Source organism: Vulpes lagopus, chromosome 2, assembly GCF_018345385.1.
Source record: "Vulpes lagopus strain Blue_001 chromosome 2, ASM1834538v1, whole genome shotgun sequence".
In the NCBI taxonomy this organism is placed as follows: Eukaryota; Metazoa; Chordata; class Mammalia; order Carnivora; family Canidae; genus Vulpes; species Vulpes lagopus.
In genome coordinates this window covers 74,906,036-74,931,204 of record NC_054825.1, presented here as the reverse complement: position 1 = coordinate 74,931,204, position 25,169 = coordinate 74,906,036, and the positions used below count along the sequence as shown (strand labels likewise).

Here is a 25,169-nt window from a genome sequence, read left to right as displayed (position 1 = left end):
TTTTTGCTTATCTGTATTTTCTGATTTTCTACTAAGTATATCTTGAATTCATAATCAAATAATTTATTGTAGAAAAATGTCTACAACATATTAAAGTATATTTAAAAATAAAGTGACCCAATATTCACCACTCTGACCTAAACATTGTTGGCATATTTCTTACCCATTTTTGCTCTCTGTGTTTCCACCAAATTGCACTCACATATTTCACACTTAATATCACATGATGAAGCATTTGCTTATTGCAGTAAAGGTACTTCCAAAATAAAATATTATTTACTTCATGATATTCCATTAAACAGATGATATAAAAAAATAAAAAATTAAAAAATAAAAACAGATAGGATATATGACCAGATTCTAAATCTTAACAAATCACTAACACATACCAACTTTTTATAACATTTACTACAAACATGATTAAATTTTTTTCTTAAGATTTTATTTAGGGGATCCCTGGGTGGTGCAGTGGTTTGGCGCCTGCCTTCGGCCCAGGGCACGATCCTGGAGACCCGGGATCGAATCCCACGTCGGGCTCCCGGTGCATGGAGCCTGCTTCTCCCCCTGCCTATGTCTCTGCCTCTCTCTCTCTCTCTCTGTGACTATCATAAATAAATAAAAATCTTTAAAAAAAAAAGATTTTATTTATTTATTCATGAGAGACACAGAGAGAGGCAGAGACATAGGCAGAGGGAGGAGGAGGCTTCCTGCAAGGAGCCCAATGTGGGACTTGATCCCAGGACCACGCCCTGAGCCAAAGGCAAACCCTCAACCCCTGAGCCAGCCAGGCATCCCAAGATTAAGCTTTTTCATACATGCTTGTAAGAAATGCAATCACCATGGATCACTTAAAACCAAAATGGGGACATAAAACCAACATGGCTGCCATAATTTGGTATTTGGGGATGAAAGGAAGAATTGAAAGAAAATGAATCCTTGTCTGCTTAGTAATAACAAATAGCCAGACTTCTTTTTTTTAAAAAGTGGAATTGTATTTATTTTCATAATCTTAATGTTTAAAAGTTATTTTATGGTAGTTTTTTTATTTATATATTTATGTAAGAAATACATAAATTGTATTTCCGTGAGAAGCAGAAAGTCAAATAATATAGAAGAATAAAATTTTTAAAGTCAAAATTTCCAGGGTGCCTGGGTGCCTTAGTTGGTTGAATGTCAGCCTTGGTTTTGGCTCAGATCATGATCTCATGATCTGGAATGAGCTCCAGGTCTGGCTCCCCCACCTGGGGAGTCACCTCACCTGGGGAGCTGGGGAGCCTGAAGATTCTCTCCCTCTGTCTCTCATGAGCGCAGTATGAATGCACCTGCTCTAATAAATAAATCTTCCAAAAAAAAATTTTTTTTAAGTCAAAACTTCCCTCACTCCCAAGCCACTGTCAATAGACTTGGGGGATCTCACTTTTTTTAGGGATATGCAAGCCTTGGATCCTTCATAGCTCCCTACTCCTCCCCAGCACACACACCCATGGCACACACAATCTTAAATCAACCTCTTTGTGTGAATCTTTGTTGTTATGCTTATATGCCCAGATGATAAACTATGTTGAGTCAAAGAAAACTTGCGTCTGCCCACCAAGAAGGTTGTACAAAAAAATTACACTGCTTCCAACAGGGTATGGCGAAAGGGCCTCTTTCCTCATTCTGGTCTGGGGTCATCTGGTCTTCAAAGCTGTTTCATCTCTGTCAATCTGGTGAGCGTCAAACATGTCTCTGAATCTAATTTGCATTTCTTTAAGGATGAGAGAAACCCAGTCTCCAGCCACCATTCCCCCCCACCCCCACCCCGTGACCTGCCTATTCGCATCCTTTGCTATTTACGTTCTGTTTCAGGTGACTGGCGGTTAATTTTTAATGTCAGTTTTAGATCTTAAGGGCCAGAAGGCACAGGGCTGTAGGAGTCCTCCATAGAGGTCCTAAGGTCGGGAATCTCGGCCGCCCGGTCTAGGAAATCTCGGCGATCGCCTCGGTGGAGGCGGACGCCTCGGTCCGCACCCGGCAGGCCTGCTCCCTCCCAGGCCCCGCCCCCGGGCTGGGCCCGCCCCCTCCTGGCCCTGCCCCTTCACCCCAACAGCCGGTCTCCAGGCCCAGCAGCCTGACACGACTAAGCCCCGCCCACTCGTTGGCCCCGCCCCTCTCCCTGCCGGCCCGTGGGCGGTCCCTGACGCGACTCCGCCCCCTCCGCAGCAGGGCGCGCGTCGATCCGGGTGGGGTCCGACCAGGTGCGGGGCCTTACCTTCCGGGCAGAACTCCGGGAGGCAGTCACCGGAGCGCAGAGCGTCACCACCGGTCCCCCAAAGGGGAGGGGTCTTTCCCGCCACCTCGGCTTCTCTGGAAGGGGAAGGAGCTGCGCGTCCAAAGCCCTCCTGCCTCCAGGAACGCTGTTCCCTTGGCAACCAGGAGCGCTACGCTTCCAGTCTCGCGATAAGAGAAAAGGGCTGTACCATGTGGAAATAAGGTGGGGGCCAGGGGCGGCGGGGAACGCTGTCCCCCCCCTACCCAGAGTTGGGGCAGCCCTGCTGTCTCCCTGGTCTTCCTAGGGTCCGTGTGGCCGGGGAGAGGCTTGTTCCTACCGGACTGAACTCCAAAGGAGGCTGCCTGGATGCTTATGTGGCTCTACCATTAGTACGATGCTCCATCGGTCTGGCATCCTCTCTGAGCTCCAGTTTCCTCCTCTGTAAAATGGGAATGATAATAATTCCTTCCTCACAGATTGTTGTGCAGCTCAAAAAGATTATATATTTGAAGTTCTTGCTATGCTTTGGAGTCCACGTAGATTTCTAAAAAAATATACTAATTTTGCAAGATTGGGCTACAGCCCAAAAGAGGAATGATTCTCACTTGCACTTTTCTCTTTTTTGTGGATTCTCTCATTTCTTAGTGCATGAAGACTGTTTCCACAGGTCTCCAAATTGATTTTCTTCATCCTCGGTACCATCAGACACTTGCTTTCTATGGACCGCACTTTATAGTTTACAAGGCATTTTCCCATACCCAGCCCCTGTAGCCTCGTATTTTAGGTAGGAAGAATGTTATGTTCTTTTAAGTGTTTTCCAGTGAAGCAAATAGAGGTGAAGTGTGTTGCTCAGGCAACCACAGCTACAGTCTAGGGCAGTGCTGGGTTTAAAAACCCGGCCATAAATGTCATCCATATACAGCTAAATCCTGCATTTCTATCTCCCAAGCCAGACCTCTCCCCTGAATTCCACTTTTATTTAACCAGCTGTAAGATATGTCTACTTAGATGTAAGAAGCTAACATGTCAAGAAAAACCTTGAAACTAATATGTCAGAAACAAGCCCCTCTGCAGTCACCCCCACTCCTACTCCACCCTCCTATCTAGCTTAGTAAATGCTAACTCTGTCCTACCACACTCAGAACCAGAAACCTTGAAAAACACCCTCAATTCCTCTTTCCCCCACACTCTCCAATCAATTTGAAGTGAATCCTACCACCTTTACATTTAAAGTATATCCAGAATCTAACTGCCTCTCACCACCTCCTGCACTTCCATTCTGACCCATACTGCCATCACTCCTCACCTAGATTTTTGCAACAACTTCCTTCCTAACTGTTGCCTTCCTGGCCCCTACCACTTTCAAACAGCAGCCTGAATGATGCCTTCAAAACCAAAGTCAAGGGGTACCTGAGTGGCTCAGTGGTTGAGTGTCTGCCTTTGGCTCAGGTGGGGGTCCTGGGGTCCTGGGATCGAGTCCCATATCTGGCTCCCCACAGGGAACCTGCTTCTCCCTCTACCTATGTCTCTGCCTCTCTCTGTGTTTCTCATGAATAAATAAATAAAATCTTAAAAAAAAAAACAAACCATGTCACTCCTTGGCTCAGGACTCTCCATGGCTCCCCATATCCTGCCCTTACAATTCCCACAGATCCTAAATGACCAGGCCCTCTGTCTACTCTCAGACTTCCAGTCCTATCACCCTTTCCCTGGTAAACTTCATTCCAGCCTCACTGTCCTCCTTGTCAGTATTTCTGCTCCGGAATTTCTTCCTAGCATTGATAAGGAGATTTGTGTGTTTTTTTTAATTAAAAAAAAAAAGTTGAGAAAGCAGGGAAAAATGGAAAAAGCAGTCTAATTCTTTTATGAGAATTAAACTTTATCAACCAACATAGAGATGTTACTGAAGAAATCCACTGATGTCAGATCAAAAGCAAAAACAGGAAATGCTAACACTCTGTCAGAAGTGGAGGTCCACACTCTGGGAACCTGGATTGGAGCACATGGGGGAGATGCAGTCACAATCTGACTGGTCAGTCTTGCTTGCAGCTGGTGCCAGGTTCTTTTTTTTTTTTTTTTTTTTTTTGGTGCCAGGTTCTAAATGTGTTTTCCTGGCAGTGTCTGCTGCTAGCCCTGAGTTATTCTTGCAAATAAAATAAATATTAATAAATTGGTATTCATTATGTGCTTTATACAAATTATATGAGAGGCATTCCAAGAAATAACAAGTTTGACTCAAAAACGAGTCCTTAAATTGGCGATTTCCAACCTGGGATTCTGTGAAGTGCTGTTAACCTTGCATGAAGATTTGTATGTTACATTATTCAAATGGTACCCAGTGGTTTCCTCTGTGTTCTCCAGTATTTGAATATTTGCTATAGGCTACAGTTCTTGTAAATACCCACAAACACTTTTTTTTTTAAGATTTTATTTATTTATTCATGAGAGACACCAAGATAGAGAGGCAGAGACACAGGGCAGAGGGAGAAGCAGGCTCCATGCAGAGAGCCTGATGTGGGACTTGATCCGGTCCCCAGGATCACACCCTGGACCGAACGTGGCACTAAACCGCTGGGCCACCGGGGCTGCCCCCTACAAACACTTTTAAAAAAAGATTCAGGGGGCACCTGGGTGGCTCAGTTGGTTGAGCGCCTGACTCTGTTTTTGGTTCAGGTTGTGACTTCCTAGTTGTGAGGTGGAGCCCTGAGTTAGGCTCCACACACAGCGTGGAGTCTGCTTCAGATTCTTTCTCCCTCTGTCCCACCCGCCCCAAAACACACACACACACACACACACACACACACACACACACACACACGTCTCTAAAATAAATAAATACATAAAATCTTTTAAAGAAATCATTCAGGGGATCCCTGGGTGGCGCAGCGGTTTGGCGCCTGCCTTTGGCCCAGGGCGCGATCCTGGAGACCCGGGATCGAATCCCACGTCGGGCTCCCGGTGCATGGAGCCTGCTTCTCCCTCTCCCTGTGTCTCTGCCTCTCTCTCTCTCTCTCTCTGTGACTATCATAAATAAATAAAAATTAGAAAAAAAATTAAAAAAAAAAAGAAATCATTCAGATTGCATAACAAGAATATGAAGAAGATTGTAAATATTTTCAAAATAACTGCAGATTTAGAGAACTGCTGGCAGTTTTGATTTCTTGTTTCTGCATCCCAAGGATTACTACGTTGGGAATTTGGAAATGCTTACTCCTTGTTGTTCCCCCAAGATGGAATAATCCCCTATGCAAACACATACCCACCCCCCCAGTCCTCTGCTTCCTCTGCCAGGAATACAGTTGCCCAGCTATCCATATGGCTCACTTCCTCTCTTCCCTCAGGTGGGTCTTTCCTGACCACTCTGTATAAAATAATAATCCCCGGGAGTGCCTGGTTGGCTCAGTGGACTAAGCATCCAACTCTTGATTTTGGCTCAGGTCGTGATCTCAGAGTTGTGGGATCAAGCCCCTACTTAAGATTCTCTCTCTCTCCCTCTCCCCCAGCCCCCCTTCCTCTCTCTAAAAAAAAAAAAAAAAAAAGGAATTGAATGATAATAATAATCCCTGACTCCACCCTCCCTATCCTCTCTTCCCTCGACTCTGCTGCTCTCTCTCTCTTTTTTTTTCTTTTTTATGAGGAGGAGAGATGACATTATTTGGATTCTTTAAACTTAATAGCTGGGTTATCTTGAGTAAATCTGTAAACTTTTCTGGGCAGTGATTTCCAGTTTTGAGAAATGTGGTTGGACTAGTTTTGCAGTTCTTAACTCCACTGCATTAGAATCACCTGGGGAGATTTCATAAAATACTGATTCTAGGGCTGTATCTGAGAGCAAATGAACCTGAAATTCTAGGGCTTCTCAGACTTTAACATGCAGGTAAATCGACTGGGCTCTTGTTAAAATGCTGATTCAATGTGTCAGGGGGGACCCAAGATTCTAACAGGCTCCCAGGTGATGCCAATGCCTCTGGCCCACCGACCACTCTTGGAGTAGCTGAACACTGATAAACTCCCCAAGTCCGCACAATTCTAATATTCCATGAATCAAGGCTGCTCTTTCCATTTTTATTTTTGGCAACTAATGCTACTCATGAAGAAAATACATTTCAGATTTCGTCTGGATGTAGGGAGAGAAAACCAACTAAGAGAAATTGAGGCTATGATCTGTGCGTTTTCACTTTTTTTAAAACTGTTGGGCAGCCCTGGTGGCTCAGCGGTTTAGCGCCGCAGTCAGCCCAGGACGTGGTCCTGGAGACCGGAGGTAGGGGATCGGGGATTGGGGATGGAGCCCCACACTGGGCTCCCGGCATGAGCCTGCCTCTCCCTCTGCCTGTGTCTCTGCCTCTCTCTCTCTCTCTCTCTCTCTGTGTCTCTCATAAATAAAATCTTTAAAAAAAAAAAAACTGTTGCTTTTAAAATATAGACAGCAGAAGATACATAAAAAGCAATTGAAACGACAGTTCAGGTTCAATAGCTTAGTGTCTCTTCCCTGCAATGTCACCAAACTAAGTGCCCATCAATGTCATTTTGCATGAAACTTCTCGTTTTCTGTCATTCTTGTTTTGTTTATTGTTATCTTCCCTGAACTGCCAGAGATCTTATGTGCCTTGAGGGCAAATTTTAACAAATTGTATTTGTTGTGTATCAGCACACAATACAGTGTCTTTGTTTTCGATTTCCTGAAATACTTGTGTTAACTGTTGCAGGTGACACCCTCAAGATAATTGATTTTCAGAGGCGTCAGTGAGCTCTGTGTTTCACTCTGCTGTTTTCTGAAGTGTGTTGGAAAAGCCCAGACATATTCTAGAAAGTATTGTGCCTTTCAAAGTAATTCATAAAGATTTCTTCTAGAGTCAAGATATTTAAGTTAAAATGTCCCTGGTCTCATTCCAAGTTGGTGGCATATGGCAGTGTTGGTTTCAGAGTTGGTTTTTGTTTTAAATCTCTCTCTACTCTTGACCTTCCCCTGCTAAGTGGAGTCAGATTCGGATGAATGAAAGAGAGCCCACATTTTATTCCATCTGGCCCTAACTACCATTCCAGCTTTGTTGCCCCAATTTCCCTTTTCTTGCCACAAGCTTCTGCCAAATGTGACAGCACCCTAGGAGCAGAACCTCATAAGCCTTGTATTATAGATTCTCTGAACTAGACCAAATAGCCATTTATTTTGGAGGGCAGTTAAAAATGTGTGCCGCTCGACAGCTCCCACATCCTGTGAGCCTACGGTGTAGTGTTATTAAAAAATAACATTTAGGGGCACCTGGGTGGCTCAGGTGGTTAAGTGGTTGCCTTTGGCTCAGGTCATGATCTCAGCGCCAGGTCGGGCTCCCTGCTTAGTGGGGAGTCTGCTTCTCCCTCTCCTCCCTGCTCCTGCTCTCAAATAAATGAAATCTTAAAAAATAATAAATTTACTGAGTGTTTGGGACATGCCTTAAATGGATCATCTCACTTCACTCCATAACAGCCTATGAGGTGACACTATTATTATGCAGATTTATAGTTGAGAAGCAGAGCACAGAGCAGTTAAGTAGTTTGAGGTCACTCGGGAACTACGCGACTGTTTCCAACCCAGTTTCAAAGCCTGCGCTCTTCACCTCCTCTCTGGACTGAATTCAAGAAGAGTATCCACTAGATGGTGCTGATTGTCTTCTGTTAAAAACAAACCTCTCAAACTCACTTTCCTTGGATTTTAGGTGTAAAAAAAACCACTGAAAACAAATATCCTGTATGTTTGAACTGTGCTTGGATACATCTTTAAATAGCTATCTGAATTGGAAGAGTGAGAATTAAATCTTTAAAAAAAACAGAGTGGAGAGGCACCTGGGTGGCTCAGCGGTGTAGCCTTCTGCTCAGGTCGTGATCCCGGGGTCTGGGGATCGAGTCCCACATCGGGCTCCCTGTGAGGAGCCTGCTTCTCCCTCTGCTTAAGTCTCTGCCTCTCTCTCTCTGTGTCTCTCATGAATAAATAAATAAAATATTTTTTAAAAACAATGGATTTTTAAAAATATCCTAATGCATATTATAAATATATCAAATAACCGTTGGTGACTTTGAAAGACTGAAGTTCTCACATGTCTGTATTTATATAAAATCTACAGACTTTAAAATTTTTTTTTTAATTTTATTTATTTATGATAGGCACACAGTGAGAGAGAGAGAAGCAGAGACATAGGCAGAGGGAGAAGCAGGCTCCATGCACCGGGAGCCCGACGTGGGATTCGATCCCGGGTCTCCAGGATTGCGCCCCGGGCCAAAGGCAGGCGCCAAACCGCTGCGCCACCCAGGGATCCCAATCTACAGACTTTAAAAGAAGTTCATGTTTCATTTCATTTGCCCCCTTTATACCAACTGCACCCTCCCCCGCCCTTCCTGATCCTGCGTGGTCACAGTGCCATGCATGTAACCAAGAGGCATGAACAGGAAAGGAAATAAAGCCCTTAGAGACCAATAAAGCAAGTTCTGAAGCAGGTGACCTTATTTTTATTTAAAGTAAATTGTACTTTAAATCTAGTATGTGTTTAGTATTTTTTTTTTCTTTAGTGCTTTTTTAGTACTTCAAAGTCATGAAATAAGTCTGCTAAAAATGGCTTCTCAGATTTTGTTGTTCATCGAGATCATTTTGTGTGTCACTTACAATGTTCATTTTCATCCCCATTCCCTGACTTAGTAGATCTGGGGTCAAACACAGGAATCTGCATTTTAACAGACACCTGGGTGATTCTGGTGCAGTGGAACATGAAGCATGCTTTGAAAAAACACTAACTTAAAACTGTTTTAAAATGACACTTTAAAAATAACTGCCTGTGTCTCTGCCTCTCTCTCTGCATCTCTCATGAATAAATAAATAAAATCTTTAAAAAAATCTATTAGTCCAAACGTGTAATGATACCCCCTGAATTTTAAGTGAAAGGAGTTAGCCCAGGCATTGTCATGTGACCTTGTTTAACTTGTCCAAGCAATATGAATTTCTGCGTGGAGGGAGAAAAAAAAACTATGCCAAGAGTCCAAGGAGGTGCATAAAAATCAACATACGTACACACATCATCAGTGCAGCCTTACAATTGTAAGTGTACTACCAGAACACTAGTAGAGGCTTGTTTCTTAAAAGATAGTAAAGTAAATAAAAAAATGAAGATATCTTCCAAAATCTGGAATGATTTTTTGGGGGGAGGGGTCATCTCAGATCTGGCCTTAAGAGAGAAGTTCTGCCAAGTGAGTCATTCACCAGCAAGGGAGAAATCTATTTCTCTTCTCAGAGAAGTCCCTCGTAGTAACTCTAGTTATAGTTTGGTCACCTGCAGCAATTCTGTATCTGTAAAGAATTAAAGCGTTGCCAGAACATTCTAGAGGCTAGCTGCAGTTTCCATTGCTGGATGCCAGTTGAGGTTACAGTGCTCTGCTCCCGGCATGTTGCCTGTGCCAGAGGAATGGATGAGACACTGCTTGTGGATAATAGGTGAAGAGAAGTTTAGCAATTTCTGTGCAGCAATCAAATCCTGGATTGAAACCCACTGTTTCTGAACACTGTCTAGCTACTCTTCTCTTTGATTCCAAACCATAACTTCTATATTGAGCTAGGTCTCTGATCCTGTAGGTTTTGTGTTTTTGTTGTTGTTGTTGTTGTTGTTGTTTTATTTATAAATTTATCATTTATTTATTTTTAAATTTATTTATTTATTTATTTATTTATTTATTTATTTATTTATTTATTTATTTATGAGAGATACAGAGAGAGGCAGAGACACAGGCAGAGGGAGAAGCAGGTTCCATACAGGGAGCCCGATGTGGGACTCCATCCCAGGATCCTGGGATTATACCCTGAAGGTGAAGGCAGACGCTCAACTGCTGAGCCACACCAGCGCCCCTTTTGTTGTTGTTTTAAATGGAGTCTCTGATCTATGTATAAAATGCATTTTTAGTATATGAATTATATAAAGCTTTATTATGATGTAAACCTTTATTTTAACATGAGTTAAAAGTGATTCACACAGCATATTAGAAATGTATTCAAATCAAACTTCAAGGGTCTTAAGGAGCTACATAGAGAAATTCATTTTCTCGGGGTTAAGTTCTCGGAGATAAAGAAGAAATCGGTAAATAAGCACAGGGGGCTGTTCATCAGTCAGCAGCCAGGCTGCCATTCTCTATTTCTTAGCACCTCACTTCCTTCTAACACCTCTTTTTTCTTAGCTCAAATTCAAAGTAATGTTTCCAAGGTGTTTATTACACCAGGAACTACTCAATATTTTGATGACTATTAGCTTTCTTGTTAAACCTCCTTCTTCTTTGATCATTCAAACTCCTTATTTAACAGTTGATTTATTTTCCCTTCATTATCTCATAACAAACCAGAAAATTCTAATTTGGCTCAACATGTGTTATGTGATTCATACACTGACACCTAAAGCCATCTTAAATTATACATCCCTGGTTTCTCATCAGGGCTATGCAAAGAGATGACCTGGGCCTGGTCTTTGAACCTCCCTCAACCTGTTTCTTCATCTAGTAAAATAAGGGCTGGATAAAGGCTTCCGAGCTTACTTTCAGCTCTGAGACTCTGTGATCACCCAATTTAAGCAGGCTTGGCTCCCTCTGGAAACAACCTGCTCCAGTGTCCCAGCCTGAACTGCAACAATAGCCTTACCAGCATCAGACACCTGCTCAACAAGCTGAACAGCAGGATTTGCCTGTTTAGAAACATCTGGGCAATAGTAACAGTCATCAGTCTTGTCCTCTGCACTTTACAAGCAAAGAATAAAACAAAACAAAATGACAATAGGTGTGCCCTATTTTTATAGCATGATGCAACCAAATGAATTGAAAATTGGTTTAGGTTTTATGAGCTCTGGGTTTGCATCCCCCTCTACTGTTGACTTCAGAAAGACAGGACCCTTCTTATCTGTAGGCTTCAATTTACCAGCCAGTCTATTAATTAGTTGGAAGCTAACTCCTGAGCATTTTTCCTTACTTTGTAGAAACAGAGAAATTAGAATGTTCCTGAGATTCGAACATTTCACTGCAATTGATAATGAGTTTTTATTTCAAATAAAAACAGCTTTCCAATTTATACTGGAAGATGAAAGACGAATTGTCAGGTTCAGTTCACATCTGTCATTAATTTTTTATGAAAGATTTTATTTATTTGAGAGAGAGAGAGAGAGCACTAAGCAGAGGGGAGTGGCAGGCAGAGAGAGAGGGAGAAGCACACTCCCCGCTGAGCAGGAAGCCTGATGTGGGGCTAAATCCCAAAACCTAGGATCAAGACCTGGGCTGAAGGTACTCAACCAACTGAGCCACCCAGGCACCCCACTTCCACCATCTAACTAAATGCTCATTTATCTTACATATTTTGCTACAGATGACTTGGTATTTTTGTGAAAATTGCCAACTGTTTATTATGAATCTAGAGATTGTTACCTTGGGCCAAATTTGGGGGAATTTTGTATTCAGGTGGCATATTTGCATTCATGCATTAATTGCTCTACTTTTCACTGGTCACAGACTCTGAGTCAAATCCTCCAGCAAACTATTTCTGGGCAAGTGAATTTTTCAGCCCTTCTCTAATCATGTCTAGTGATCTTGCAAGGGACAGGGGCTAGATGGTAACATGAATCCCCTCCAACTCCTCATTCCTACTCATTTGAGAGAGTGTCAGCAGTGAGGGGGATTTCTGAGTGCCGAGGAGTAGTTACCTATCTGCAATAAGTAGCAGATAGGATAATGGGAAACCTTAGCTAGGAGATATTTCTTCATCTCCTCAATTGCTATCTACTGAATTGTTTACATTTCAGCATGAAAAAGACATTTAAGAGCACTAATTTCAACTTCCTGCATCTAGCTTATGGACTAGGCATTTTTAAAAATCATGAGCTCTGGTCCAAGGCTGTGAAAAAAAATCAATCTCCTAAGGCCTCGATATCCCATGTTAAATTATAAGTAGACAACGATCCTCCACATTCGAAGTGCTTTGACTATGTGAAGTAAATGAGCATTTAATGGAGAGAATTTCCTGAATGTAAAGAAACACCTTGCCAGCCATCGAAGAAAATCGCTGAGGAAGTTGCACACACTTAGTGAAACAGAATTCACTTTCCATCAGCACTTCTTGTTAGCACGTGAGCATTACTCCGTCTCTTAAAAGGGCTTTCTTCTCTCCCCCAGGCCATCTAGAGGGCAGGAACCATATCTTAAGTACTTTATACTCCACTATAATAGCATTATGAAATACAGTAATATTTAGTGTTCTGAATGAATGAATCTTGTAAACATTTCAGATGCTTGCAGAAAACTAGTATCAAGTGTCCCTGCGGGAGCGTGGCCAATGGCTGAGAGTATTTGATGAACTTAAACTAAATGAAGGGTAACCTCGGTGCAAAAATTAACAAGGAGAACATGAGACAGAAGACGATGTCTGTGAATACTCTCAGCCGAATGATCTCAAGCTTGGCATCCCATTAAGAGTTTCTTTTTTTTTTTTTTTGTCCATTAAGAGTTTCTTAACGTTTAATCTGCACCGAATTACTCTACGGTGAAACGGGAAATCATGGAGCCAAAGGAAATTTGAGGAATAACACTGAGAAAAGCAGCTGTCAGGCATTAAGGGTTTTAATCCAGTCCCCAATACAGTTTAATAACATGTGCCAAGTGGGTATTCAAAAATAATCATGGTAACAGTGGATGATAATGATCATCAGTACTTTGGAGGGTGCAGTGAAAGAATGGGGCCTTAATGCCTTCTGTACTGTTTTCAGCTCTGTCTCTAACTTGCTTCATCTCTGAGAACTAATGACGTGGCCATCTGTGTCTCTGGTTCCCCAGCTGCAGAATAGAGATCATATCATTGCCTACAGAAAGTCTGTGGGCTGTGCTTTAATATCCTCCAGTGAAACATCATATACAAATACAAAGCAGGCAGTGAGAAGCCAAATGCTACCAAGGGAACAAACTTTAAGGCAGAGAGTATTATAAATTAAAACTAATTGAGACGTTCTAGATAATATTCTAATGTCTTGAAGCAGTTAATGCAAATGTACTTATATAGTGTTCACTTTAGATATTGTCTTTAGATATTTATCTTAAGATAAATTACAAATAAGCAAATTCCAGAATAGTTGGATTCATTAAACTTAATATTTTTGTATAAATCTAAAATATTAGGTGGGTTCTACATTTCTAAAGTAAATAAACTAGCATTACTTAAACTTGCTCCTAAAAAGTAGCAATCAGGGGCACCTGGGTGGCTCAGTGTTTGAGTGTCTGCCTTTGGCTCTGGGTGTGATCCCAGAGTCCCGGGATCGGGTCCAGTATCAGGTACCCCATGGGGAGCCTGCTTCTTCCTCTGCCTATGTCTCTGCCTCTCTCTCTGTGTCTCTCACGAATAAACAAATAAGGTCTTAAAAAAAAAAAAAAGAAGAAGAAGAAGTAGCAATCAGGGGTGCCAGGGTGGCTCAGTCATTAACCAAGTTCCTGGGATCAAAGCCCAAATCAGGCCCCTGCTCAGTGGGGAGTTCTCTCACTCCCTCTGCTGTTCCCCTCAGCAGAAATGGAAATGGAATTCAAAACAGCCTATAACTGGGATCCCTGGGTGGCACAGCGGTTTGGCGCCTGCCTTTGGCCCAGGGCGCGATCCTGGAGACCCGGGATCGAATCCCACGTCAGGCTCCCGGCGCATGGAGCCTGCTTCTCCCTCCGCCTGTGTCTCTGCCTCTCTCTTTCTCTCTGTGACTATCATAAATAAATAAAATTAAAAACAAAACAAAACAAAACAAAACAGCCTATAACTGCCCAGTTCATAGAGCTGAACCAAAGGAATTATTTGAGTAAACTGACATTATTTGAGTGTATCAGCAGAAAGCCATTAGTTACTCTGAAAGCCTGAACTAATTTTCTCAATTCCCTTTAATGATGCTTATGGTTTCTTCTATTTTTCATTTGTTTAGTCTGATGGTGTGCTGCAAAATTCAGAAATTTTTTTAAGATTTATTTTTATTTATTCATGAGAGACACAGAGAGAGGCAGAGACATAGGCAAAAGGAAAAGCAGGCTCCTCGCAGGGAGCCCAATGTGGGACTCGATCCCGGGACCTCAGGATCACGTCCTGAGCCAAAGACAGATGCTCAACTGCTAAGCCATCCAGGCGTCCCAAAATTCAGGTTTTTAAGTTGATTTGTATTTTTATCTATATATGTAGATTGCTTTATTTTTTTTAAAAAGATTTTCTTTATTTATTTGAGACAGAGAGATAGCACAAGCAAGGGCACAGGGGGAGGCAGAGGGAGAGAGAAAGGAGAAGCAGACTCTGCTGAGAAGGGAGCATAAGGCAGGGCTTGATCCCAGGACCTCAGGTCATGACCTAAGCTGAAGGCAGATGCTTAACTGACTGAGCCACCCAAGTGCCTCGCATGTAGATTGTTTTAAAATAGAACAAAAAGGTTTAAAACAAACACACAAAGCAGTCAAGGACTTGCAATAATTCAGCCACAGTCACACATCTCCATATTCCAAAATATGTGTATTCTGTTTTACATCATCCATTCTGGACATCATTGCATTGCATTGCATCCTGTCAGGGTAGATGCTCTCCTGCACAATCATCCCCCTACTTCTCCTCTACCTTCCTGATATTGCTGTGATTTTGATTAAATCAACATTCAGCATTTACAGGAATATGCTCACTCGAGAGGGAACGGAAGAAACAACAACAACAAAAAAAACCCATAGCTCATGCAACTTTTTTTGCGTTTGGAAACGGCTTTTCAGTTTTTTATTAAAATGGAATTCTTCAAAGACTATAGAAATACACCTGGCAATGACCTGTTAGCAGTCAACCATCTGCTTCAAACATACATAAGAAATGACTACCAAATTCCGCCTCACCAGAATGTATTAAGATGTACATATATATTATCAGAACAACACCTAAGTGGCTACATTTGACAGATTCTTCTAAAGTGGACACAGTTTTCTGACAGATGATGTTTCCCCTGGAGGCAAGTTGTAACAATTGTGAAGGTTTTGAAAGATAAGCTTGAAGGGCCACAGTTAACTATCAGTGGGCATGGTGCTACATATGGCATGCACAGAAGGCCTGGGAGGCCAGGAGAGAGGCGGTGGCAGGCCCCTGTGTGTGCCGAGAGCACACAATGCTGCCAAGGAGACACAACACGAAGAGGAAGGCTTTCCCTCTTCCAGGGAAGGGACCTTGGGCTCATATTCTGGAATCACAAGACACCACACCCAGGACAGAAGAGCAAAAGGAAACTCCCTACACATAGTCTGAGCTTCCTCCAAAGGACAAGGAAGTGATCCATGAGGACCACTGCCCCTGGGATGCGGAAGGAAGTTTGCCTGTGAGAACTACCAATTTCATTCAAGCTCGCTCAGGGCACTGGATTGCCACCTCTGCCACCAACATACTATTAACAAGTACAACATGTCCCAGACAGAAGAGTGGAGCTGGCACTTGATTTGCTGTCATTAAAAGTGAAGTGTCGTCAACGGTTTGAATTTAGCCTGGTGGCATCCTCCCTAAAGTGGACTTGAATTGCCTGTGAGAGCACCCCCACACACACACCCAGGAGGCTAATCTGTTAAGAACACAGTCCTCCTCCCTCTTCCACTCTGACTCCTGCTAAAACTTTACCAGAAGAGAGGAAGTGAAGGGCTCACTGGGGCTGGGTCCTGCCTTGGCATTTTAAACTGGTTACATCTTTCTCCCTGTCCTGTTCTTCCTTTGTGTCCAAAAAGAGACTGAAAATGAGACTGGCCACACCCCGCTCTGGAGTCCTCTATGGAAGGAAGCCATCTTTCCCTCCTTTGGGCAGAAGCACCTTTCCTAATGAAGTATTTTTAGCTCGATGTTTCCAGAGGGCCTAGTTTACACTAACTCTACATTTTTAAATTACCTTTTAATTCCAAAAATTTGCACAAGATAATTTTTTTCAATATACTTCACTCCTACTGATTTGATATAGCCCCTTTCACATGAAATCAATGTTGAAGAGAAGAGACTACAGGGGTTGGACATTTCCTTCTTCTCTACCTCTTACCTTCTCTCTCTCATTAGTTGAAAATATGCAATTTAAGGGGGAAAGACATAGTAAAGCACTTGTAGTGTTTCCCAACCAACACTGCAGACACAGGTTCCTGAGGCTTTAGTAATGCCAGGAGAATGTCAGGATAATCCAGAGAATATCAGGATTATCTCTCCTCCCTTACCCCGTGGCACATCTTTTGCCTTGTCTGTCAAATGGGGGTGGAATCGCCATTCTTTATCTATATCCCAGTGAAAGAGATGAAGGACTTCAGGAGAAATTGAGTCATACAATCAGGCCTCCCAGAGAAAAGGTGTCAAATGCCAAGTCCCTATCTTCTCTGAATATACAGGTCAATACTAAACATTTTTAATATATTTGAGTCAATCGAACAGGCATTATTTTCTTTGTGGCCATACCACTCCATAATTATCTTGGGTTTCCCTTAGAGTGCCCGCACTCCCTTTGAGCTCAGAGACATTCTTCTCTCCCTGTACTCTCTGCTGGGCCCAGGAACCAAAGAGTCCTCAGAAAATGCCTATGGAGTACCCATTCCAAGACGTGTTCCACACGCCCAGCTTTTGTCTCCACAGAGAGGAATGCAAACTTTACTAAGGACACAGATCACTGAGATAAATATATATATATATATATATATATATATATATATATACTCCCTCAATAAAGAGGACACTTGATCTTACATAGATTTCCCTCTCATTCAAAAAGCATCAGGCCACACAGGAGGAGTCAACCCATACTCGGTTGCAATAAGATCACATAAATCCTAGGGCCAGCCAGAGCGAAGGGAAGGCAGGAGCGTGGGAGCTCCCTGTTGCTTCCAGGGATTTACAATCCTTACTAGGAATCCACCTTTGGAAAAATGCTCACTTTATTGTTTCTGCTCATCTTCCGCTCCACCCTGCCTACCTTGGGCATCTTTGTCTGAATAAGCTCCTCTGGGGTGTTACCCAAGGGAGGAAGCAGCCGCTTCTTGCTGTTTCGGGTCTCTGAGAGCCACTGAGGAGGCAACTCAAAAGGCCCAAAGCCAAACTGCAGGGAATACTTGTCAGGCAATGATTCAGGTTCCACAGGGGCTGTTGGTACCACCTGGGATAGAGAGTCTACTGTGCCTAGGAGTGGTGTGGGAGGTGCAAACTGTGGCCCCTGCCCTCCCTCTGGGCAGGTACCAAGTATCTCCCTGGCCTGGAGGTCAGCTGAGCCAGTGTACTTGGCTTCACTCTCTTCCTCATCCTCTGTGGGCTTAAAGATCTGCTGCTGACCAATGTGGAACATCTCCAGGAGCTGGCTGCCTGAGCGCATGCTGGGCTCCAGGCTGGCCTCAGCCACCCCGCTCCCTGCACTAACTACATTACGGCGACTGTACCGGTGGTGCAGTTGTACCAATGTCCCTACCAAGCATTTGCGGACAGACTTGTTCACAGTCAGAAAGAGCACAGGATTCGCCAATAGGGAGACCTTGGGCAGCCAAATGGCAGTGAGCAGCAGGAAGACAGACGTGTCAGGGACGTTGAGCACTGTCTGGTAGACAACCAGGGTGGCATAGGGCACACTACATAAGATGAAGACCATCACCATGGAGAGCAGGGTGGCATGCAGCTCTGCCTCCCGCTGGGAGGCATAGGGGATAGAGATGGTATTCTGGGGGGTCCGAAGTGCTGCTATGATGACCTTCTTCTTCTGACTAGCACTCAGGGCCCGTCGGATCAGTATCAAGAAGAGGAAGACCACAGCCACAGGCACGATGACTGTAGTGATGTTGTAGATCAGAACATATAGCAGGTGGCCCAACGACTTGCTCCAGACTTCGGTGCAGGTGGACATGGCATAGATGTCAGCCACATCTGTCACTGCAAACACAGGAATGCTGGCCACCACTGCATGGGCCCAGATGTACATCACCAGTTCACGGGACCTGGCATCAGATATTTTTCTCTCCAGTGGATAAAGGACGGAGTAATACCTGCAAAATGCACAAGTGAAATTCATTTCACAGGAGAATATATTGTTTAAATCAGGGGAATCTATATTACCAAAAGTAGGAGAGAAGAGGAAAAAATGAGTCAAGATCTTTTATTCTGTCTAAGACAGAGGGAATCACTCTGGGGGAACTAGGAAGCCAGATCTTAGACTTTGCTGTACAATAGAAGCATTACTAAGGCCAAAAAAACAAATAAACATAAAAGTAACTTTTCAAATGAGCAGAGAAGAGCCCTGTCATATGGGATTCTCAAGACTATCAGGAAAATCAGTATGTAATTTCATCTCTTCTTTTTTTTTTTTTTTTGTAATTTCATTTCATAGCTAACTTTGTAAATATCGCCACAAGCATTAGATGCCAAGGAGTGCCCTCAATATAAAGGATGTCTCCACCTGCTGTAAAGACATCAATTTTTCAATTTAAGGGTAAAGGGTAACTTGTAAAAAAAATTTTACATGGGCTAGAGGAGCTTATTCAATTTTCAAAGCCACTAGTAGAAAGAAGTTTGTCCACACACATATCTAAAGCAGACTCATGCAATCGTGCATGCATGGACATCATTAGCATTTACAGCTGCTCGAGGCAGAAGAACCCCATGTAAAGAACAGACTGTCCTTGCACAAAATCAATTCAACAGACAAAAAGTATGCCTGCTCCATAGCCATTGTTCCCATGATAATCACTTAATAAACCTCATAACCCTCATGATTAAGAAGTCTAAAATGCCCGCATGATTAGATTTTTGTTAAAATCAGATCATATATTTCTTCCTTCAAGCTTTCACTTGATTATTTTGTAATCAGAATTCCAAAAGCACCTGGTTTCAATATCACCAGTGACATAGGAAAACTGAGTAATTCTTCAGACTCTACGAGCTAAATCCGTCATGAAGGGGCTATCACTAGCCATCAGACCTATGGGGAGCATTGTAAGCTGGAGTCGACCTTACAATTCTATTAACATTCATCGCTCGTGGGGGCCAGAGAAATATGCATGCCTTCCTGTCACGAGGATCTCTGAGCACCACCAATGTGCCAGGTACGGCACCAGGTACCATGTTACAAAGATGGAAAGACAGACAATAATGTCTCTATAAACTCTGTGGGGAAAAGGCATGCAAACGAGCAGTTATAACCAAGGAGATGATGGCTCTTCTAGAGGTATGCACAAAGGAGGGACAGGAAAAGGAGCACCTGGGAAAATGTCAACAGAAGATGGCACTGGGTGAAGTCTGGTAGGGAACAAGCTGAGGGAGAATGTTCCAGGCTGAGGGAGATGCAATATAAGCACAACATGACCATGGATGATCACGAATGGACGGAGCATGGTGAAATGTGTTCTAGATCTCTTTCTGGGAGGGAGAAAAAAGAGAAAAATAAGTGCAGAGGTTATGCATGCTCCTGATTTTTTTTTTCTCTGAATATAGATGCACTTTTCTAATCACAACTTCTCAATCCAGTGCCCAGGTGCAGCACCCATGCGTGAATACATTCCCATTGGTCAACTGACAGGTAACAAAACCACACTTCCACTGTGTGTTGGAAAAGCACACAGGCTTCCTAGAAATCATTTGTTAATATTCACGTCTCTAGAAGATGATGCAGGAAGTGGCCTCCCAATGAACTCACTGACTCAGAGCCAGGAAACAAGTATCCAAGAAAGTGAGAGAAAAAATTGTCTTCCCTTTGCCTTCATGGACACCACACTACACTTGCCAGTAACTTGTTTCCCTAAGTAATAAAATGGATTTTTTTTTTTTACTAGCCTTCTTTCTCTAACTAAAGGGCATATTTACTTATTTTTTTTATGATAGTAAAAATACAATCAATTTTTGGCTGGAAAGAAAATAATGATTTCTCATTGTTTACATGTTTTTCTTGTCTAAGACCAAGGGCCCAGAACAACCCACGAGAATTACTGCACCGCTTCAAGGTATAGTAACCAACAGTTCAGAAGAATGCATCCCCACTCTTGTTGCATTCTATTGTAAAAATCTTTAAGGATTCATAGCAGCCACTATTCACAAGAGCCAAAAAGTGGAGGGTACTTGGGTGGCTCAGTGGTTGAGTCTGCCTTTGGCTCAGGTCGTGATCTGGGGTCCTGCGATTGGGTCCCATATCAGGCTCCTCGTGGGGAGCCTACTTCTCCTTCTGCCTAGGTTTCTGTCTCTCTCTGTGTGTGTCTCTCATGAATAACTAAAATCTTAAATAAATAAATAAATAAATAAATAAATAAATAAATAAATAGCCAAAAAGTGGAAACAACCCAAATGTCTATCAACTAGTAAGTGAGCCAACAAAACATGGTACATCATAAAAAAGAATGGAGCAAAATTTTAAGAGTAGATCCTAAGAGTTCTCATCACAAGAAAAAAAAACATTTTTTTTCTTCTTTTCATTTCTTTTTTCATATCTGCATCACATGATGGATGTTAAGTAAATTTACTCCAGTAATCCTTCCACAATATATGTAAGTCCAGTCATTTTGCTGTACACCTTAAATGTATATGTTGCTATACATCAATTATATCTCAACAGAACTGGGGGAAAAAGGGATGAAACACTGATGCTCAGGCACGAATGAACCCTGAAAGCATGAAGCTGAGTGAAAGAAGCCCGACATAAAAGAACACATTGCTTGATTCCACAAAATGAAATACCGCCCCCCCCCCCCAAAGCAAACATATACAGACACAGAAGAGAGTAGATTAGTGGTTGCCTGTGTCTGCAAGTGGGAAGGGGGAATGAATGTAAATGAGCAGGAGGTCTCTTTTTAGGGTGATGGAACTGTTCTAAAGATTGGTTGTGGTAATGGCCACACAATGCTGTAATTATACTAAACTCCATTGGCTCATACACTTAAAATGGGTGAATTCTATGACATGTAAATAATATCTCCACAAAACTGCTGGAAAAAACTCTCAGGAAAGAAAAGTCCACAATGCAGACTGAAGACTAAAACTACTAAGCAGGTGGCACAAGGGGCATCAGAAGGACCCCTGCCACGAATGCGCAATGGTTCAACACAACATGCATTAGGGCATCCCCCGGTGTGTAATTAGACTTTCCACTATGACTTTGCAATGTTAAGAGTCCAGTGTTGTGCAATGGCACTTTCTAGATTTTCAAAGGCCTCTTGCCAAGCACAAAAGAGACACACAAAATGGCATCACATGGAGCTTGTTGAGGGCTTGAGTGATCCATATAATCCTTTTGAATGAAAATTAGTTGCCAACATTTAAAAACAATAAAATTCGGGGTGTCTGGCTAGCTCAGTGTGTGCCACTCTTGTTCTAGGGGTTGTGAGTTTGAGCGATTGCTTAAAAAAATAAAATCTTGGGGCACCTGGGTGGCTCAGTGGTTGAACATCTGCCTTTGGCTCAGAATGTGATCCCGGAGTCCTGGGATCGAGTTCTGTATCACACTCCCCATGGGAAGCCTAATTCTCCCTCTGCCTATGTCTCTGCCCCTCTCTGTCTCTATTAATAAATAAATAATTTAAATAAACAAATAAAATAAAAATAAAATCTTTAAAAAATAAAATGGTGGGCAGCCTGGGTGGCTCAGCGGCTTAGCACCGCCTTCAGCCCAGAGCATGACCCGGGATCAAGTCCCGCTTCGGGCTCCCTGCATGGAGCCTGCTTCTCCCTCTGCCTGTGTCTCTGCCTCTCTCTCCTCTCTGTATATTCTCATGAATAAATAAATAAAATCTTTAAAAAATAAATAAATAAAAAATAAAAATAAAATAAAAATTAAAAAAATGGTAAAACTCCAGATTTCTGATTTCTCTCCTAAGAAAACAGAAAGTCCTGCCTACTGAGTCTAAATACCTATAAAGTATTAGCTGCATCTGCTGAATTACTGACCCCTATGAACAGGAATGCAGACACAGACCTGCAATCCGGCCAGTAACACTTGGCTTTGTCACTTGCTTTGCCTACCCCTGTAAATGGTGAATTTCTAGTGAGAAACTCCCAAAGAGCTAGTTGGCTCGCAGCAAGATCTTAGCTATGGAATTAGCTACCACTTAGCTATGGAATTAGCTACCACTAATTCCATCCAAGCTGAAGCTACTCCAGGATCTTGCATGGTGCAATGACTGCAGACAATATATCTAAGGAAAAATGTGCCAACTGAAAGGGAAACCTAGAGAAAGACAAACAAATATTGGTGCAGCTTATCCAAGCACAGGTCATAAATAATTCATTTAATTTTTCTTACTGCTGAGGAAACAGGGCCAGAAAGGTTAAGCCACTTTGCCCTAAGCAACCCAGCACAAGAACAGAGGGTGGGTAGGGCTTAAAGCCAGCTTGAGGCTCCAGACTCCCCTCTCTTAACCACAAAGTCAGTAACTCCTTCTAGTATGCTGGGGACTTTGTGTGACTCTATCCCTCCATGCAGATGACCCTGGGCAACTGATAAATTCAGAGTTGCAGGCCTGAGGCTGAAGTGACACTCCACAGGTTGGTTCTGCAATCCATGCCTCAGAGTTCATTAAGGTATTAAGTATGTTTTGAATGGATAGAGAGTTTAAAAATTCCAAATTCATCTAAAATCCAGTTAAATTTATCAATGGGGATAAAGGCAGAAGAGCCAGCACTTTCCCCTGGGCAACTTTTCCTCTCTGTAAATTTTGAAATCAAAAGTACTCATGGATGCAAAATACTCCTCAGCTCATTTGCTTATTTACTTCTATTCTCTAACACGTATTATTATCTCAAACTGTATTCATTAAACGCTCACAACAAAAGAAGGCAGGAAGCTGTTGATTACTGAGATCTTTACTCCTGACCCCGATAAATTGGATCAAATTATGTATGATGGTAGCAGCTAAGATAGGATTCATTTCCAACTGAACATCCTTTAAAAGAGGATGGGAAGAGAAATATAATGGCTTGGAAATCAATCCTCCAAAGGAATTCTGGTATTATCTTACCAGGTCCAACCTGGGCTGTCCAATCATTTGTTAAATAACCACTGAATTGTTTCCTTGTTCTTCCAAAAATGTTTCATCCTACATCAAAAAGCACTAATTGCAGAATCATCAATCAGATCAGCAATCCATTACAAATTGCAATGCAAATACCACTAATTCCATCCAAACTGAAGCTACTCCAGGATCCAGCCTGCCCCAGCAACCTCATGGTGTAATCCCCGCCCCAATACCACTTCTTTTCTCAAGGTCCTATTTTAGCTGAGGCTGCCATGCAATCAACATGTCTTTTGTGAGGTATCTATTTCAGACATTCTCTTTCTGTTGACCACAAAGCATTGTGTAGAAGACTATCTAGTCACCCTTTGCTTTGTGATGCTAATTTTTCAATGCACTTGAAATAAAAGAAGTCCAATCCCTGGCTACCTGATCTTACCTGTCCAAGGCAATGGCAGGGAAGCTGAGGATTGTCACAGAGCAGAAGACTTTGTGCAGAAATTTGACAACCTTGCAGAAAAGCATGGTGTAGATCCACCAGCAACAGTGAGGACTGGTGCTGAGGATGATGTCAAAGGGCACGCAGACCAGGCTGGCACAAATCCCAGAGCAGGCCAGGTTTTTAATGAACCTGTTGGTGACAGATTTGAACACGGTTGTGCGGCAAGTTGACCATAACACCATGAAGTTTCCTGGCCAGATGTGCAAATAAATAAATAAATAAATAAATAAATAAATAAATAAATAAATAAATTAAAAAGTTTTTAAAATTAAAAATAAAAAATTAAATGAAACAAAGAAAGAAGACAAAAAAGGAAAGAAAGGAACAGGTTAAAAAAGATCGAAAAACCACATTTGAGAGTTGATTTCAAAGGATTTCATGTAAATATTTCCATATTATATTGTCAGTTTAAGTGAAATTATTAAATCACTTATGTACTCATCATAAAGTCTAGAAGAATTTTTGATGGTGAGTTTTGTTGTTTAGTTTTAGACATAACAGTATTAGATGATGACTCAGTCTCATCTGAGTACGAAGAATTTGCTAGGTATTACTTGATCTCAGGCAGTCTACTCTTACCAAGTTTGCCAATGACCTTCACGTTGCCAAAACTCTGCAAGACAGATATGATGCAGGCCACATGTGTAATTAAAATTTTCTAGCAGCCATATTTTTCAAAAGTAAAAAGCAAGTGAAATTTTAAAAGTATACTTCATTTAACCCAATATATCACAAACTTTATCATTTCAACATATAATCACTACTTAATTTAAAAGTATTGATGAGGGGATCCCTGGGTGGTGCAGCAGTTTGGCGCCTGCCTTTGGCCCAGGGCACGATCCTGGAGACCCGGGATCGAATCCCACATCAGGCTCCCGGTGCATGGAGCCTGCTTCTCCCTCTGCCTGTGTCTCTGCCTCTCTCTCTCTCTTTCTGTGCCTATCATAAATAAATTAAAAAAATTTTTAAAAAAATCTTAAAAGTATTGATGAAATACTTATCATTCTTGTTTTTTGTCCTGTCTTTGAAATTTGGTGTGCATGTTTAAAATTGAAATATAAAATGTTGTATAACATCAAATTCATTTTAGGTGTCCATAGTGCAGTTTGTTTTACACTTATTTTTAGAAGATTTTATTTATTTGAGAGAGAGAGAAAGCAGGAGTTGGAGAAGGGGCAAGGGAGAGAGAAGCAGACCCCCTACTGAGCAGGGAGCCCCATGCGGGGCTCAACCCCAAGACCCTGAGATCAGGACCTGAGCCAAAGGCAGATGCTTAACCAGCTGAGCCACCCAGGTACCCCTATTTTGTTTTACACTTACATGTTTCAATTTGCGCTAGTCACATCTGGTATCCTTTTTTTTTTTTTTTTTTAAGATTTATTTATTTATTTATGATAGACATAGAGAGAGAGAGGCAGAGACACAGGAGGAGGGAGAAGCAGGCTCCACACC

The 25,169-nt window shown here is 42.3% G+C and overlaps 2 protein-coding genes across 6 annotated transcripts in view; both read right to left on the bottom strand.

Moving 5' to 3' along the window:
• The window catches only part of FSIP1 (fibrous sheath interacting protein 1), a 338,650-nt gene that overhangs the window by 191,979 nt on the left and 121,502 nt on the right, over window positions 1-25,169 (bottom strand). The window contains exon 1 of one of the 2 annotated variants that reach the window (XM_041735796.1): window positions 2,252-2,372. The exons of the other annotated variant lie outside the window; for it this stretch is intronic. The gene's annotated coding sequence lies outside the window, so the exon portion shown is untranslated. Of the gene's footprint in view, window positions 1-2,251; window positions 2,373-25,169 lie in introns of those variants that run through there. 2 annotated transcript variants of the gene reach the window in all.
• The window catches only part of GPR176 (G protein-coupled receptor 176), a 132,325-nt gene continuing 121,741 nt past the window's right edge, over window positions 14,586-25,169 (bottom strand). For 2 of the 4 annotated variants that reach the window (XM_041735860.1, XM_041735869.1), the window contains 3 exons: window positions 24,297-24,330; window positions 23,655-23,907; window positions 14,587-18,268 (listed from right to left, as the gene is read on the bottom strand). In XM_041735860.1, coding sequence (XP_041591794.1) covers window positions 17,146-18,268; window positions 23,655-23,907; window positions 24,297-24,330 — 1,410 coding nt within the window. In that variant the 3' untranslated portion in view covers window positions 14,587-17,145. Of the gene's footprint in view, window positions 18,269-23,654; window positions 23,908-24,296; window positions 24,331-25,169 lie in introns of all 4 variants that reach the window. The other 2 variants (XM_041735849.1, XM_041735878.1) reach the window with 2 other exon arrangements.